This window comes from Balaenoptera physalus (assembly GCF_965194825.1).
Source record: "Balaenoptera physalus genome assembly, chromosome: 9".
In the NCBI taxonomy this organism is placed as follows: Eukaryota; Metazoa; Chordata; class Mammalia; order Artiodactyla; family Balaenopteridae; genus Balaenoptera; species Balaenoptera physalus.
Genome location: NC_138888.1, coordinates 29,891,014 through 29,905,272, shown reverse-complemented (window position 1 = coordinate 29,905,272; position 14,259 = coordinate 29,891,014). Strand labels below are relative to the sequence as shown.

Genomic DNA, 14,259 nt, shown 5'->3' with positions numbered 1-14,259 from the left:
TAAGTTTTTGAAATCAAATCTCAAAGTTGGGATCCAAAGAAACAAAACTAAACCTCATGTCTAGCTTGGTTAGTTTTTTAGACATTCTGCTTCCCCTCTCCCCATTTCACAAGTGAAATATATATAACCATTAGTATTAATACATCTATTTTACAAATATTGTTATAGATTTAGACATGTTTAAATAGGAATTTAGCCATGATTAGAATTTGGAAGTTCTGACAAACTGTCTATTATCTTAGTTTTGCTGGATGCTTTGGATGGTTCCTTTTTGTCGTATGTCAGAAGTCAGATGGGGACATTGCATCATAGAGAGTAGCTTTTACACCTTTCTAAACCCTACTCTGGATCATCACTATACAGATGAAAGGAATTCTTGGTTAGTTAGTGCTGCCTGTGAGGCAGTGTGGTTTAGAGTTTGGATTCTTTCCAACCTTTACAGTTCGACTCTGAATCTTCCAGCAAATCTTCATGACATAGTTAAATCCCGGATGCTAAATTAACCCCAGAGCTCACTGAGGGAGGGTCCAGCCAATTCTCTTCATGTGGAAAGGGAACATAATCATTACTGCATGTTTCTCCATCATTAATTGCTTTTCTAACAGAGTAACGTCGCTGACTTGCTTGCTTGGTGGGTACGCTCTGAGCCCACTATTCTTTTGGCCATATTTGTCCGTGGTTGGCTAGTCTTCAGCTTTCTTCTTTATAGTTTTCTGCTTGCTTCTCAAGTTTTGAACTGTGTCATTCCATTTATGACCAGGAAACATAAGAGGTGTTAAGCAGAAAATAATTTAGTTTATTCCCTTGCTGCTGTGATACATGGAGCTTTGCCCACAAAGGGAAAATATGGTGTGACAAAATGGGTAGAGGCTTTTTCACTGCCCCTGCCAAACTCGTTGCATCCAATAACGACAGCGATGTATACCTCAGTGGCTACATCATTGCCAAGTGAGGATTCTGCCAAAATATACCACCTCAAAGGAGAAATAATATATGAAAGAGTTTTCAAAAGATACAATTACTGCTGTAGAAACCATCTCTTATTCTATGCTTATGTCTATAATGTGTTAAAAATTGTTATACCATTAGAATAAAAAGCCCAACACCTTATGGCTCTTTTGGCTTTTGTAGAGCAGAAATTTACTGAGTGCTTCATTTTTCACCCACCATATGAATACACCCCTGGTTTCTGTATTTGCATATGCCTCATTATATTCTTAAGCAATCTTTTTTTTTAATGTCATCTTGGGAAGAATAAAATATAAGCAGTAAATCTCTTTGTTACGATTTGGATTAAATGTGCTAAAGACTGACTGACGATTCCTTTCTTCTGCCTTTTGACTATAATACCGGAGTGTGCTTAGGTGATTTAAAAATGCAAATACACGTACTGCTGTTTCACTATGTAAGGATGACTGCCTTTAAAAGCCAGATTCGAGAGAACCAGCTTAGGCAGAAGATTTTTAGATTAAATCCTCTATAAATGCATGTCCATTTAGAAGCTAAATTAACAAAACTTTCCTCATCGACTTCCCAAGTTTTCTCTTGCATGCCCATGGTAGCTAGAAAAGCCACTAGTCGTACAGTCAGCCTCTTTGATATAAAGTTAGAAATAAAACTCACATGTACTTATTCTTCTACGTAGTGTCTCTTCTTGCAGTCAAAACAGAGCCTTTGAACAGCAGTGAAACCACAACCACGACTGGAGATGGAGCGCTTGACACTTTTACTGGGTCAGGTAAAGCCTTAAGCTCGTGTGTTGTTCTGTGCGCATTGGGGTCCACCTCATCCTCCTGGTGAATAAGCGAGAATTGGATTTTTATAAATTCAGCAATAAATTCGTTTTTTGGAAAACTCATTGTCATAAAATTATGCTTTTTTTAGAAATGATGTTTAGAATAGTTTTGCTGCATCTGCAGTTGACAGCAAAGCAATCCCCTGACTTTCTTATTAGAAATAAGCAGAACTGACTTCTTTCATAATTATTTTATACAGTGCTTAATTTAATTATTAGGTTGTAATTGTTAACTTTGTTCCTTCAACTTACCCATTTAAATGACATAAAAACTGCCTTCTCTCCAGCATTCGAGATGTAAAACTATCCATTTGATTCTTTCTAAATAACCTTGTTTCCTCTCTGGGTTTAAAAAAAAACCTTCCTGTGTAAGCAGCTGAGTGACAGGTATTAAAGGTTAATGGGCTGCAGGAGAGCACATGCTGGTCGCATTAGAACCCAGCCTCTGAGAGCACGACTTTCGCTCAAATGCTTCAAAGAGAACAATAGCGTGTCTTTAAACATCAATCCTCTTTAAATATAAATACCTGATAACTCCCAGGTGGGCACAAGGACACGCAATAAGTTGACTTAAAGATTTTTTTTCGTTACTATATTTCGTTTGGTTGATTATCTGGTGAAAGGACTTTTTTTTTTAACCTGAGGAGGAATTTGTATAGCAGAAAGATGAACATTAAACCTAGAAAAGTATTTGTGATAATTAAATCTTGGTTCTGTTATTCTACTCTAATATATTTTATACTTATTCATGTTCTCATATACAAGGATTTTATGTGGGTATGCTTCTCATGTAAAGAGAGCTGAGGTAAATCCTTGACTATAATGTCATTATAGCATATATTTGATTTTTATAGATACAGATGATCCCGTTTCATTGGTTCACACTGATTGGAAACAGCTGCCATGTATTCACAAAAATATTAGTACTCCAAACAGAACGATATAATAATTTATACACTTTGTATAGAGAAGCATGTGTCCTAATTCACATCCTTTCTAGCAATTCTCTTGCCTCTTAGCAGATAAATAGGTACCAATTTACCCTAGCATTTATATTACTTACCATAACTGTTGTAAACTTTCTGCAAAGTAAATGCATGTATGAACACAGTTTTTAAGGATAAGAATGAAATTAAGTGATCGCCGACATACTTAAATAGCACACTACAAGTTAATGAAAGCTGAATGAAAAAATTATGGGATGTTAGCTCCAGAAGGAATTTCAGAGACCTGCGATGATCTGTTTTATAGGCAAGAATATGGAGGCACAGAGAAGTTAAAGGTGGTTAAGGCCATACAGTCAAGGCCTCACAGGTGGTCACTGGTATAAATGATTCTAGAATAATGTCCTGGTCAGTCCAACAGTCTTTTCTTTAATACCCCACTGGAAGATATAAAGATGGAAAAAGAAACAGGTGTGAACTGTCAAGCCGTCTGGAATTTACTCATATTATATTTACAAATAGTTTCCCAGTTTTCTTTTAAGAATTATCTAGGGCTGTGCTGTCCAGAAAAGTAGCCACTGGTCATATGTGGCTATTTAAGTCTAAATTAAATACTATTTGGTAAAGCAAAAATTTTTTATCTAGTCACATTAATTACATTTTAAGTGTTTAATAGTTGTATGTGGGGTTTTTTAGTGGCTACCATATTGGACAACTCAGATATAGAACATTTCCAACGCCATGGACCAAGTTCAATTAGACAGAGTGCTTTAGGTGAGGGATTCTCAACAGCACCACTATTAAAAACTTGGCTAATTTTTTATTGTGGGAGAGCTGTCCTCTGCATTGTAAGGTGTTTAGCGGCATCCCTGGCATCTATCCCAAGTTAACAGTAGTTTTCCTCAGTTGTGACAACCAAAGATGTCTTCTAACATTTTAAATGTTCCCTGGCAGGCAAAATTTCTACCCATCCCCCAACTTCATCTCCCACCTCTCATCCCATTGAGAGTCACTAATCTAAGGTGTTACAGTAATAAGGGTAAAACCTCAAAATTGCTTGACACCACCATATGAGAATCTGATAATATTCATTAAAAATGTGTTTTAATTAATTTTCAGGACATTTTGAAGACAAGCACTTTTGCTAACTTTTGTATGCAGAAATGATGGAGTATAATGAGTTGAGTGCTTTGCATACATCTCTTGATTAATTAAATGACAATGGGGAATAAAAGGAAGGTCTCCTAAATTTGTACATGGTATTCCAGAAATCATACTGGAAAGATTAGGCTGTTCTGTGTAGAAACGGTCTTTACTTTGATCAGCATAATCTCAGCTCACTTTAATCCAATTTTGTTGTTGTTTTCAATTATCTGCAGATTTATTAGTTAGAATAAAATATATACAGCTTCGTTAAGAAGCATAAACTTTCTAAGTTTTATGTAAACATAGTTTTCTGAGTCAAAGGTTTTGTTTTCTACCTAGAAAATGAACATATAGACATTAATATGAAATTTTAAAGGTTGAGGCTTTATACTGTTATGGATACATTATTCTAATGATATCTAGATTCATTCATTAGAGGGAAGAAGCATCCTATGTATTCAGATTTGTGTTCATATATGTGAGCCTTTTTTTCTGAAATAATTTTGTTCTTTGGCTAATTCAATAAAAGCTGAATGTTTCTTTTCATTATTTGATGTTTCTTTAGAAAAGCCTTGAGTTTCACAGTCTTGAGAATAACTGATTAGTATAGTCTGAGTCTTGAGTGTACCACAATGAAGTTTTATAAATGAAACAAAAAATGTGGAATTGAGCCTTACTTAAATATATTTCTGCTAAATAGAGTATAATTATTGCGAATCAATGAATCAGACTGAATTTCCTGTGCAGTACACTGTTGCTATTATGTAGTGTATGTTTCGTGCCCATAGTGTGAGAGAAAAGGCCTGTTCTCATTGAGTTGATTTGAAAGTCTTAAACATTCTTTATGTTTTTAATAAATAAGTAGAAAATGAATGGTTCAGTGGTCCATGTATTTTCAAATATGCATAGCAAATTCACTTAAATTTGGTTGCTGAAAATATTTAGAACATAACACCTCTAATCATATTCAGTGATTGTCAAAATTGATTCATAATATTCTTGAAAATATACTCTCTGCATTATTGCTATGAAAACTATAATATACTCTCCGTACTCAGAGCTTACAGTCTAAATAGCATTTTAAATACATTAAATTCTATGTGTTTATGAAGCAATAGATCACAAGGGTACTTAATAGCATTTGGATATAGAAATATATCATGTTTCATAAAATAGTTAGCAACCTAAGCCTATTTGTCACTTTTACAATTCTAAAAGTTTAGCTCCAGAATTATTATGAACAACTTAGAAAAGACATAGTACTTTGAAGTATAACTATGATTGATTAGACTAAACTAATTCCAGCACTGCATTGTATACTACTTTAATCTTTTTGAAAAGTGAATGAACAGCAGATGGCCTAATAAAGACACTCTGTGTGCTTGCCCAGTATGGATTGGCTCTGAAGGGACTGCCTTAACACTTTAGGGTCCATATATTTGCAATACATCTGTCTTAGTCAAGGCAGATGGTTAAAGGAAAGAGAAACTTCCAAACTTTTGGATACATTCCAGTTTGGGACTGCATGTTTGGCTGAAATGTTAATAGGACCTGATTTTCACCTTTAAGTTCTTCTCAAAAAAGTACAATCTCTGATAGTTCAAAATATATTTATAAATATGATTGCTGCTGCTTCTTGCAGTTACGTTTTTTTTTTTTTAATGTTGCATTATCACCCATGCTTTCTGTGTATATTCCAATTATTATTAGAATTATTTGGACCCTGCATTTTTAACTACTCATTGGATTGGCAAAATGAAAGGAAAGAGAAAACGATATCATTTTACAACTTGAAAATGAAGGTTGAAACATCATATTTTTCTTAATTTTTATTATATTTCTATTAGAATAAATACGCAGGAAGAGCAATATATTTGGAATTTAAAACATAAAGTCTGCAAATTAAAAAATTTACCTTTATATCATGAAAGCTTAATTACCTATAGTCAAGGATATTTATTCATAGCATATTAATACGTAAGAGCATGCTACGGATTTAAGAAAATGGAGGAATGATGAAGGGAAATGATTTGTGAAAAAAGTTCGTGTCATGCTCCTAGCACATATGTGAAACAGTTTAATTAGAAGAAAATGTTTAGGCATCTTTTTCTGTCTAGAAAATGAATGAATTTTCTGTTTAGAAAATGAATGAATTTTTTGAAACATATCTCTAACATAGTCATTTCTTGAAATAAGTTTTGCACACTCCAGTGAAATATATTTATAAAGCAACCTTTTTTTGCACTGGTTTTTGTGTCTTACAGTAATAACAAGTAGTGGCTATAGCCCCAGATCAGCGCATCAATATTCCCCACAGCTGTATCCTTCCAAGTAAGTGGTCAGTAGTCTTTCAGATTTGTTAGAATAATTTTCCAGCATTATCTTGATTAATCATGTTTACACAATATAACAACTTTAAATCAGGATATATTTATGTATATAAATGTTATAGATAAGCAGTTGAATTGATAGATACTTGGATAGATTCATTGGATAGATTAGACATTAGGTAAATACCCTTCACAAGTCTAGGAATACCCTCACTTATATCTAGACAATTGCTTTAATTCTGGATATTTATATACTTTGAGGAAAGCATCAAGCTCAAACCGGAATACACAGATTTTTTAATGAAAATCAAAAATGCTGACTAGTTTAAAGAAAATCTAAAAAGATTACATTTTATTCAAACATCAACACTTCATAATTTGTTCCATCATTACAATATTTTTATTGGATTTCAAGTTCTAATACACATTTTTGAAAAATATGCACTATTGCTTTTATAACTAATGTGGTCAACTTTCTGAGGGCAGTGGTAGAAATTTCAAGTTTAACTACATTGGGTGTATATCTGAATTTGGTTGCCATCAGCCAGATGTGTCAAGATTTTGGATTCCTGATCATGTACATTTAAAAGTTATTTTCCACAGCAGCTAGAGTGTTTATCCTTAAGTATAGGCTAGAGATTGGATATCCATTTTGGGAACATTCCATAAGATGTGGCATGATGAAGGGAATGGCATTCCATTTCTTTTCGGGAAGCTGCCTACTTTTTTATTTTTTTAAATTTTATTTATTTATTTATTTTTTACGATTTCTAGTTCTCTGTAGAGAATTCTTGGTAGGGCCTTTAATGACCTTTGTAGTCATTACATAGCATTGGGTCATGCATGGTAACAGGAAATATGCTCATGAGTGTACTAATTAACTGGCCTGGGCTTCACTTTCCTCATCTACATATCAGTTGGAATACTATTTCGAATATAAGCAATATAGGCCTGGAAGAGACTTTAGGTGTGATATCTAAACCAAAGTTTTCTTTTCACAGGTGAGGTGTAGACTTAGCGAGTTTAAATTATTTGTCCAAGGTTAACTAGACTGGTTTGTAGCAGAGCATGGGCTCCTGACATTCAGACTCCTGTCCTTTTCCATATTGTTAAAATGATATTATGGATAAAGAAGAGGATTACTTCCGGGCTATTATCAGGTTTCACTGAATCTAAGCTGTCTGAATTAATATGCAGTCTTTGTTGCCACAGTAATGCTATTTTTCTGATATTTAGGCCCTATCCACACATTCTTTCTACACCAGCAGCTCAAACAATGTCTGCCTATGCAGGCCAGACTCAGTATTCGGGGATGCAGCAGCCAGCCGTCTACACAGCGTACTCACAGACAGGACAGCCCTATAGCCTGCCCACTTACGGTATTTCACATCTTCTCTCTTCTTCTTTGGTTATAAGCATGTAATCCTGCTGGCTAGTAGTTGTATAGTCTTATATATTGATATGTTACAACTCAGAAGTAAGATCACTTTACTAATGAAATGGGTTGCACATGGCGTTTTCCAAACAGATCTGGGCGTGATGTTACCAGGCATCAAGACAGAGGGCGGACTCTCACAAACTCAGTCGCCGTTACAGAGTGGGTGCCTCAGTTACAGCCCAGGGTTTTCTACCCCGCAGCCAGGCCAGACACCTTATTCTTACCAGATGCCAGGTAAGTACCACACAGGGAACATGTTATATGAGAAAGAATTCTGTGAATGAGACTCCTTGGCTTCAGACTAGGAATACAGAGTCATGAGGACAGTTTTAAATCTTACCACTGCTCACACGACATCATCAGAAAAGACAAATAACTAGGAAGAAACATGATGAAAAGAGTTCAGTATACATCAAGAAACATGACCCTTATCAAAGTTAAATATTTAAGTTTAAGTTGCATAAAATTGGCAGGAAACTAAGTCCAAGCAAAGCAACCACCAAGCCAGTCGCCACCCCAGTCACATGTTTGGCATCTATTTAAGTGATTTCAAAGATACATGACAAAACCCAGTATTTTCTTGTCAGGATTCCTTACATACGTAATGCTGTTTTGATTAAATTTAAAATTGAATTAGCACTTCTCTAAGTCCCATTTATTGTTGAATAATTGAAGATTTTTTTGTTCATTTCTAAAATACCTCTCCCCTGTTAATACTATATTTCTTGAATAGGAATATTTAGATAATTTGTACCTCCGCCTTAAAAATTTTTTCTCCATGTACGATCATTATTTAATTTTTCTTTTTGTTTTTGTCTCCAATTAAAAATTATTTTTGAACATCGTGTAGTAGTTGCAGAAAATATTTCAGTGACATACTAAAAACATTAAAAGGTTATTTCCTGTCTGTCATTTTTTCTATATGGTTAGTCATAGTTTGGGGGCTATATTAACATTATTCGAACCAACTAATATTGCCATTTTAGTTGACTGACTAAAATGAAATAATTACTTAGACCTTTTTGGCTGAAATGACTGGTCTCTTTTTTCCTTATAACGTTGGTAGATACATATATGCATACATGCCTCAACCACAATAAGCCACTGTGGAAAATGCCATAGAGGCATATCCATTTATTCCCCAGAATACTTTCATATCGGATATTCCAGGCCATGTCAGTTTGTGCTGATTACCTAATACTATTGCTATTCAAGACACATTGATAAAACAAATAATCAGCTGCATCAATAGTCTTTTATTTTATTCCTTAACAAGTACATTCCATGAGAACATTTTTTGTTTGAATCTGTAAATTGATAGTTCACTTGTTTTTGCTCTAATTTAAAAAATAATTAAATAACTTTCAGACCTTGTCGTAAAATTTTAGAAGGTCGTCAAACCTTAGATGATTGCAGTATGAACAGTTCTCCCTTGGGTCTGAGCCCTAGCTCACAGCATTTTTTGTTCTAAAGAAAGGACATAGAGGAACAAAAAGATGGGGAGCTGGAAGCATGAACTCTAAATGGATTCCATGTGTTTATTTCCTAAGCTAGCCCCAGCCAAATGTTTAAACTTGAGTAGTTTTTGTATGTATATGCAGTTGATATGACCACTGGAAAGTTCCAGTAGTTTCCTGGAAGTAGTCTCAGTATGGATAATATCTTATTCTTTGAGTACTTCTGTACGTGTAGATATTGACCCTTGAAGGTTAGCCGAGTCCTTGGTAAGACTGTTCCCACAAGCTCCTGTTTACCTCTATAGACTTCTAAAGAAAAGACTTTACCTGTTGTCACAAGACAGAGCTAAGGACATTTTCCTTAGAAATCTCTCAATTTTAAATCTCACTGCCTCAACAACAAAATTTAAAATATATTTCATTGAATTCTGCAAAGTGAAATATTTTAAATATTTTTCAAGAAATATTTGTAAAATGCAATTTGTTCTTTACCTCTAGGTTCTAGCTTTGCACCATCATCTACTATTTATGCAAATAATTCAGTTTCCAATTCAACGAACTTCAGTGGTTCACAACAGGTATAGTAGCTTTTTGTGTTTATGCTTTTATATATGTTTCAGATTTTTGAAGAATAGTATCAGGTTAGTAAGATTTATGTATTTAAAATTAAGATGGCATTTCAGGGTAGTAAAAATTAGCTATCTGGAATTCTTTGGATTTGTGTAATTCTGGATGTTTCAGTTTTCCTGATTGCTAAAGTTTTGCCCTTTAAACATTTAAGCCATGATTGTTTTAGTCATTTGACAGGAAATTACAGAATCTATTGCATATTTTCCTATTATCTTAAGCTATACTAAACATAATTTTATTTTTTCTTGATAAAACAGTTATTATGAAAATTCATAAGTTGAACTATAATCAATAATCAGATTATGATGTAGACTATAAAACACTCTTGGTCCAAAACCAAATCATTTGTTCCTAAACAAAATATCTCTCAAATTACTACTGGCTTTTATTTTTTAGTTCTATGATTTTTTTTTTTTTTGATAACTGTTAAATTCCTACTCTCCTGACAGCTGTAATTTTTTGCTTTTGTCACCCACTATACGTGCTCCTAGAATTCCTTAGTCCTCATAGTGATGTTTGCTTAATATTTTTGTGTGTTTTGAAACCTGCGATTGTTTTTAGAATCGTGTTACAATTATGTGTGGAGCAAGCGTGGCTGTGCCTGAATGAGTGAGTTAGCATGGAACGACATGAATTTGTGATATATTCAGAAAGTTTTGTCCCTATTTCCTGCTTCTCAGTCATGTTCAGAGTAGCAGAGGTGGAAGGGTAGCTGATTTCATGGGTAAGCAATACACTATTTAACATGATCGCTGGACTTCTGTACATTCTAAACTATAAGTTACTGAATAAGTGTTTGCTCTTTGGATTTACTGAAGGAATTATATTAATTGCCTTCTCCTTTCAATTTATATTAAGGTAACAAGAGGCAAAGAGGAAAATTTGATGATTAAACAGTGGAATAATAATATTTTTGACAGGATTAAACTATATAATTTGGCATTAGTTTGAAAAATGGTTTCTTAAAACAGTAAACATCAAAGTCAGTATGCATATTTTATTATAAAAAATTGAGAATTTTTGATAATCCAGGTAGCTTAATTTCACTCGCTCGTATTTATTAATACAGCAAACATTTATTGAGCACCTGTTAGCCATTAGATTTTTTGACTGTGCATTGGAGATTCGAAGTCGGTGTTCCCTGCTCTCTGGAAGGATGCAATCCTCCTGAAGACACAGACATGAAAATAATATGGACAGGGAGTGGAATATTTGGAATATAATAATAGAAACATACACTAGGCAGAGTGGTAGCATAAGGGAAAGACTGCTTTGTTCTTTGTTGGGAGGATTAAAAAACTGATTAATAAGGAGAAGAAACTTTATTGACAAACAGTTTTATATCATAAAATACATCCAGTACTAGCAGTATATTTAATTCAGTGGCCCCAATATAATGTGTAATCTGTATTTTGGACCATGGTCTGAAGACTAATTTATTCTTTTAGCAAATACTCACTGAGTACCTACTAGATATTAGGAACTGGTCTGTATCCTGGGGAGCTGAAGGTGGGAGCAAGGTGAATGGAACCTGTTTCTTGCTTCAGGGAGCTTTCTGTCTACTGAGAAAAGCAGACAATAAGCCAGTAAACACCTGAGTAAATATAGAATTGGAAAGCATGAAGGGAGAGAACAGGGTCCTATTAAAAATGTTCTGAGAAGGCTAATTTTGAGTAAGGGGGATTTTGTGGAAGGCTTCTCCATGGAAATGACATTTAGGCCAAGTCTTCCAAAAGTTAGGTGAAGAATGAGGGCAAGGGTTTTCAGGCATAGAAAGCAGCATGTATCACATTCCTGAGGGCTGAAAATCTTGGGGTGTCAGTGAACTCAAAGAAGGCTGGAGGTTAGTTTACACCTGAGGGGCAGATGGGGAAACATCCATTTATGGAGGAAGGCTGCGGCCTGCTCGTGTAGGGCCCCGTGGCTTGTAATAAGGAACTTCAATTCTATCCCAAGCCCAAAGGGAAGCTGTTAAATAATTTTTTAGCAGGAGAATAGCATCATGTAATTTATTTTTGAAAAATATTACTCTGGCTTCAGAGACTTTGGAAAAAGCCGAAAATGGAAATGAGGAGAACAGTTAGAAAACTGGTACATTGGCTACAACAGGCAGTGAAGGTAGCTTGGACAAGGTGATAAGAGTGGAAATGAAGAGTAGGGGGAATCTTTGAGATATATTTGAGTGCAAAAAGACACTATAATCACTGGAAGCTGGTAGACTGGACCTTTCCAGTGAGTAACTTCATCTTCCTCTCCGGGCACTGGCAGCGCAGTGGAGAGCTTCCCACACAGATAGATGCTAGAGTCAGGCTCTCTGGCTTCCAGTCTGAGCCCTGAAACTTGCTGTCTGACTTTGGGCAAGTCACTTTAAACATTCTGTGCCTTTATCCCTTTACTTCAGTGTAAAATAGAGATAGTAATAATACTGCATAGGAGGTTGTGAGGATTCAATGAGTAAATCTCCTAAAGGCCTTAGAGGAGTGCCTGACACAAAGTAAGCGCTGTGTTAATATTTGTGATCCATCTTTTACTCTGAGAAAAATACGTTGCTAGGAACTTTGTCCAAATACTGCCAAGAGTTTTCTGGGTTTTTTTTTTTTTTTTTTTTTTGACTCTCAGGTAATAGTGGGGAACATCAGATCCCGAAATTAACAGACAAATAGAATTTTCATTTTCTGCCATACTGCTTAACCCTTTCTGATGATACGTATACTTGCTTATACATATATTTACGAACGCAGAGAATTTCCTCTTTTGGAAACCACATCAACCGTGGATCTTTGTTTCCCTTAGAAACGTGCATTAGGGAATCTTCATCCTGACCAAGGATTTGTCATCACCGATAACAATTTGGGCTAAAACATGTCAGATATATTAAACACCAATTATTGCCACAAATACTTCTTCCTTATCTTAATATGTAAAAGGATTTCGAAGGATTATTTACATCATTTTAAGATTATTAAAAATTTTTTTAATAAAAAGCAGGTGAAAGGAATTGACCCAATGGCTTTCTTTTTTCTCTAACAAATGATGCAAACTAAATATTTGAAAACCTCACGAAAGACTTTAGGCCAAGGCCTCAGGTGGCATGTAGCCTGTGAGAAACTGGGTAAGAATATCTTTTATTCATTTTCTTTTCTCTACTGTTTACCTCCTGCCAAGAAAACAAAATTATCGAGGGTAGCCTAAAAAGGGAACAGAAATCACAATAATGCAGCCCAAGGTCTGTATGGAAGTGGGGGGAGGGGCACACCTCCTCCTTGCTGGTGATATTAGAAGATGAGAATGAATGCTGTGAATACGAACATCTCCTTCTCTCCTCTTCAAGTGCATAAGACCTGAGGATGTACATACTTGGAAATGTAATTCTGGGGGAAAAGTGATGCATATACAACTTTTAAACAGATTAAAATTTGTGTACTGGACCTGGTTTGCAAAACCCTCAAGGTATTTCATTACTATGTGCGTGTAGAAGATGCCCACAGAATGGTCTCTGCTTATTAGGATCACCTCAAAGCTGTGGACTCCAGAACCAGTGGAGCCAGATACTAATCTTTCCATTGCCATTGTGATTGCTTTTCTTTGGAGTATACTAGAGGGTAATCTGTCTTTCAAACACACACACATGTCAATTATTATTTCAGGATTATCCATCCTACACAGCCTTTGGCCAAAACCAGTATGCACAGTATTACTCTGCATCAACATATGGAGCATATATGACATCAAATAACACAGCTGATGGCACGTCCTCCTCGACCTCAACCTACCAGTTGCAGGAATCTCTCACAGGACTGACTAGCCAACCAGGTACAGATCTTCATCCAGGTGAAATACTTTTTATATGTTTTGCTGTATCTAATAATATGGAGAAAATGGGCATTTTAAAAACAAGGCTGAAAGCTTCCAGATAATTATGCTGATGTTTAATCTGTGCTAGTACCACTGATTTAGATGAGGCTTTTCTGGCATTCCAGAAACCTTTCTTTTAGGTGTGGGATAGTTAGGAGATTTTAATATCAAATGACAGAATACATATGAATATGGAGATAAAAGGTAAGTGGATCTTTTACCAGACTAATTACTTCGTGGAGATCTTGACAACATAGAAAAGTTGTAATATTATCTTCTTTGGGTAAAACTGATAATATTTCCTTTATGCTTGAGAAACTGTATAACTTTTTCACCTTACGAGTAATCAGTAGCCCCAGCCAGTGAACATTTCCCGCATTCCTAGGATTTTTAGGATCATTGGTACGTAGTTTAATATCTTTGTCTGATCAACACATATTTAAAATCCATCGTAGTCTTCATTGCCAGAAGCTTGTCTGTATTCTTATTAGAATTGTATTTGCTGACACATATTTAACACAGCCGAAGAACTTAAAGTTAAAAGCAAGTTTAATAGAGATTCATTGTAATCCCAATCAAAATTCCAGCAGGACCTTTCAGAGAAATTATCAAGATGATTCTAAAATTACAAGGAAAGACAAAGGAACTAGAATAGCCAAATAAT

At 35.0% G+C, this 14,259-nt stretch overlaps 1 protein-coding gene across 15 annotated transcripts in view; it reads left to right on the top strand.

Moving 5' to 3' along the window:
* Positions 1-14,259, top strand: part of EYA4 (EYA transcriptional coactivator and phosphatase 4) — a 259,346-nt gene that overhangs the window by 194,832 nt on the left and 50,255 nt on the right. For 8 of the 15 annotated variants that reach the window (XM_082474696.1, XM_082474693.1, XM_082474682.1 and 5 more), the window contains 6 exons: positions 1,646-1,738; positions 6,150-6,216; positions 7,452-7,594; positions 7,744-7,887; positions 9,609-9,688; positions 13,388-13,571. In XM_082474696.1, coding sequence (XP_082330822.1) covers positions 1,646-1,738; positions 6,150-6,216; positions 7,452-7,594; positions 7,744-7,887; positions 9,609-9,688; positions 13,388-13,571 — 711 coding nt within the window. Of the gene's footprint in view, positions 1-1,645; positions 1,739-6,149; positions 6,217-7,451; positions 7,595-7,743; positions 7,888-9,608; positions 9,689-13,387; positions 13,572-14,259 lie in introns of those variants that run through there. The other 7 variants (XM_082474683.1, XM_082474684.1, XM_082474690.1 and 4 more) reach the window with 4 other exon arrangements.